Here is a 2,813-nt window from a genome sequence, read left to right on the forward strand (position 1 = left end):
TCTTTCCTTTTACCACAGAGGGTTCTGGGAATCGAACTCAGGGCTTTCAGCTTGGTGTCAAACGCTCTCATCTGCTGAGCCATCTCAGTGGCCCTGGAAAGGCTGTTCTTTTGAAGGAAACAGAGAATTCCCTCTCTGCATCTCCTTCCCGTGAGAAGGACAGCCTGCCTCCTTCAGCTTCATTTTCCAGGCAGCCAGGTAGCCTTGTGATTGCTGCGTACCCCTACTCACCTTGCTCGAAGCCTCTCCCTGCCGAATAAGAATGAAGAGTCTGTCTGTGAGGACTGGTTTATGAGAGTCTGGGCCTCAGTCAGGTAGCATGGAGTCACATGCTCTATTTTTATCCGTTTAGCGCTTTCCAGTTGCTGAGCGTGTCAGACAAGCGACCCACGGCTGTGCTGCCCCCTCTGGCCCCCACCACCTCTCAAGTTGACATGTTTGCCCTGCTGCAGCCCCCAAACCACCCCAGAATCTCCTTCTGTAGTTTCTCTCCCTCCTTGGCCAGGAGCTCATGGTCGAAAACCCTCCATGCTGTCTGCAGTCCGCTTTCCGTATTTAAGCTTAGGTTTTACAGTATTTGTTTATGCTTATGTGCAGCTGTGTGTGCCCGAGGGTATGTAAGGGCGACGCATGTGAGCAGGGACCCAAGGTCAGAAGAAGGGACAGACAGTTGTGAGTCGCCATGTGGGTGATGGGAAACCGAACCCGGTTCCTGCAAGAGCAGTGACCGCTCTTAACCCATGAGCCGTTTCTCCAGCCCTACTTCTGTTTTTGTTTTTAAACAGCCTCTTTGGAGACACTAGCTGTGATTACATTCTGGGACTCCTTTGGAGATAAGGTCTCCTGTACCCCAGGCTGGCCTGAACTCCTTATGCGGCTGCTGCTGGCCTTAAATCCCCTAGTCTTCCTGCCTCTCCCTCAGAGGGTTGGGGTCACAGGCATGCCCCACACTTGCTTTATGAAGCCCACGCAACCCAACCCAGTGCTTCATGCATGCTAGGCAGGCAGTTTTCTAACTGAGTGATGTCCCCTAGGATATTCTTTAGCAGCTAAAATTGAGCCAGACCGCTTCTCCTTCGTCCCTCCAAAAGAACCCAAAGGTGACACAACCCTGCTTGCTCTCTCGGCACCGGAGTTCCGGCTCTGTAGTTTCTGAGACCATGGCTTCAAACACTTACTCAGTCCAGCAGCCCTGGAGTTCCCGGCCCCTGGACGGTGCCACCAAACCTTGAGGCTTCCTTCAGTAACTTTGCAAACCTCACACAAGCCAGTTGGCTTACTGTATTCTGCTTCGGTTTAGGTTTGAGGCTGTGGACTGAGTGTAATCCCCAGGCTCTGGACTTGTTCTGGGGAGGGGATCCCCTCATCCCCCACCCCCACCCCTTGGCAAATCCTGGCTTTATTTCATCTGAGGGAAAAGAAAAGGGCTCTTCACCCTGCCCTAGACCAATTGAGGTAAGTAAGATGCTGTGTCAGGAAGCTGGACACAGCGGGAAAGGAGTTCGTTTTTCTTAGAAACAATAAAACCTCTGCCTCCCCCACCAGCACCGAGATGCCCCCAGAATTGGAAAGGTGGCTTGCCAATCTTTATGCATTCAGTATACACTTGGTGAATCTGGCCAACTGAATACCAGTTATCAATGGATGGAGGGAGGGGAGAAAGAGGGAAGGAGAAGAAGGGGAGGAGGAGAGGGCTGGCAATTTTTTTTTTTTTTTTTTTTTTTGCTATGGTTCCCCCACCCCCTTGTTTCTGGTTCTAGAATATCAAGATTGCATATATAGCCAAACAGCTTTGCCAAACTTGGTTTGTCAGGCAATTGCCTCACACGTTCTGGAATGCGTTTTTTTTTTTTTTTTTTTTTTGTCATCCGAGTCCCCTCCCCTCCGCAAGTCCAAGCTATTCTAAGCACTAATTTATTTGTTGTTGATTTCCTCACTCACTTTTCTTCATCCTGTCCTTCGGCCCCCCTCAACAACCTCACCCTCCCACACCCTGTCACCTCACCCCGAGCCCGCCACACACCCAGAGCAGGAGCCCAGGGCCATGATGTTCTCCTGGCCCACAGATCCCAGTCCGGACCACACAGCCGACCCTCCTCGGAAAGAGGGCGAGATCCCCGCCGCTCGGTTTTGTTTCAATGGTCTGTGCAGCTAGCGATGCCCGTTTCCCCAAAGGCTGCCCCTCATTAGCATGAACGGGGGGTGTGGGGTGTGGAGAAGGGGTGGGGGGAGAGGAAGCGAGCCAAAGCCCTCGCTGCGTTTTCCAGCCCGGGGAGCCCTGTCTACCAAAATGACAGCTCGAGCCCTCTGGCTTCTCTGTTTGATCGCCGGATGGTCCCCCGAAGCCCCTGTGGCGGAGAGAAAAGGTGAGGTCGCTAAAAACGCAACGCCCCAGGGACGGGGAAGAGGGCGAGAGGCAGGGCGGGACGAGCCAAGGGTCAGCGCCTACGGGACAGGGGACTCCGGGTCTGCGTGAGCCCGGGAGCAGCGCCTAGGGTCTCCCAAGATTTCATGTCCCCTGGCAGCCTTTCGGGAGGGAAAGGCGCGGGTTCAGCTGCTGAACCGATCGCCCGGCGGGCTGCAGAAAACTTTGCATGTTAAATAGCTGCATCCCGGAGGAGGGAAAGTGTCTAAAGGGGTCGGGGCGAGCTGTGGACAGGCCCCCAGGCTAGGGATGGTGACACAGGCCAGCTACGGCGCCACAGCCCCAGGCATCCTGCTCCTCACAGTTCTGCTATAGCCTCCGGTATACCTGAACCTTGATCACACACACACACACACACACACACACACACACACACACACACACACAC

The 2,813-nt window shown here is 54.1% G+C and overlaps 1 protein-coding gene across 1 annotated transcript in view; it reads left to right on the plus strand.

Moving 5' to 3' along the window:
* The first annotated feature begins 1,946 nt into the window (after positions 1 to 1,946).
* Positions 1,947 to 2,813, plus strand: part of CUNH17orf58 (chromosome unknown C17orf58 homolog) — a 4,623-nt gene continuing 3,756 nt past the window's right edge. The window contains exons 1-2 of the mRNA XM_055592076.1: positions 1,947 to 2,141; positions 2,268 to 2,366. Of these exons, the coding sequence (XP_055448051.1) occupies positions 2,045 to 2,141; positions 2,268 to 2,366 (196 nt within the window). The 5' untranslated portion in view covers positions 1,947 to 2,044. The remainder of the gene's footprint in view (positions 2,142 to 2,267; positions 2,367 to 2,813) is intronic.

Source organism: Psammomys obesus, unplaced genomic scaffold (genome assembly GCF_907164565.1).
Source record: "Psammomys obesus unplaced genomic scaffold, mPsaObe1.curated_primary_1811, whole genome shotgun sequence".
Taxonomy (NCBI): domain Eukaryota; kingdom Metazoa; phylum Chordata; class Mammalia; order Rodentia; family Muridae; genus Psammomys; species Psammomys obesus.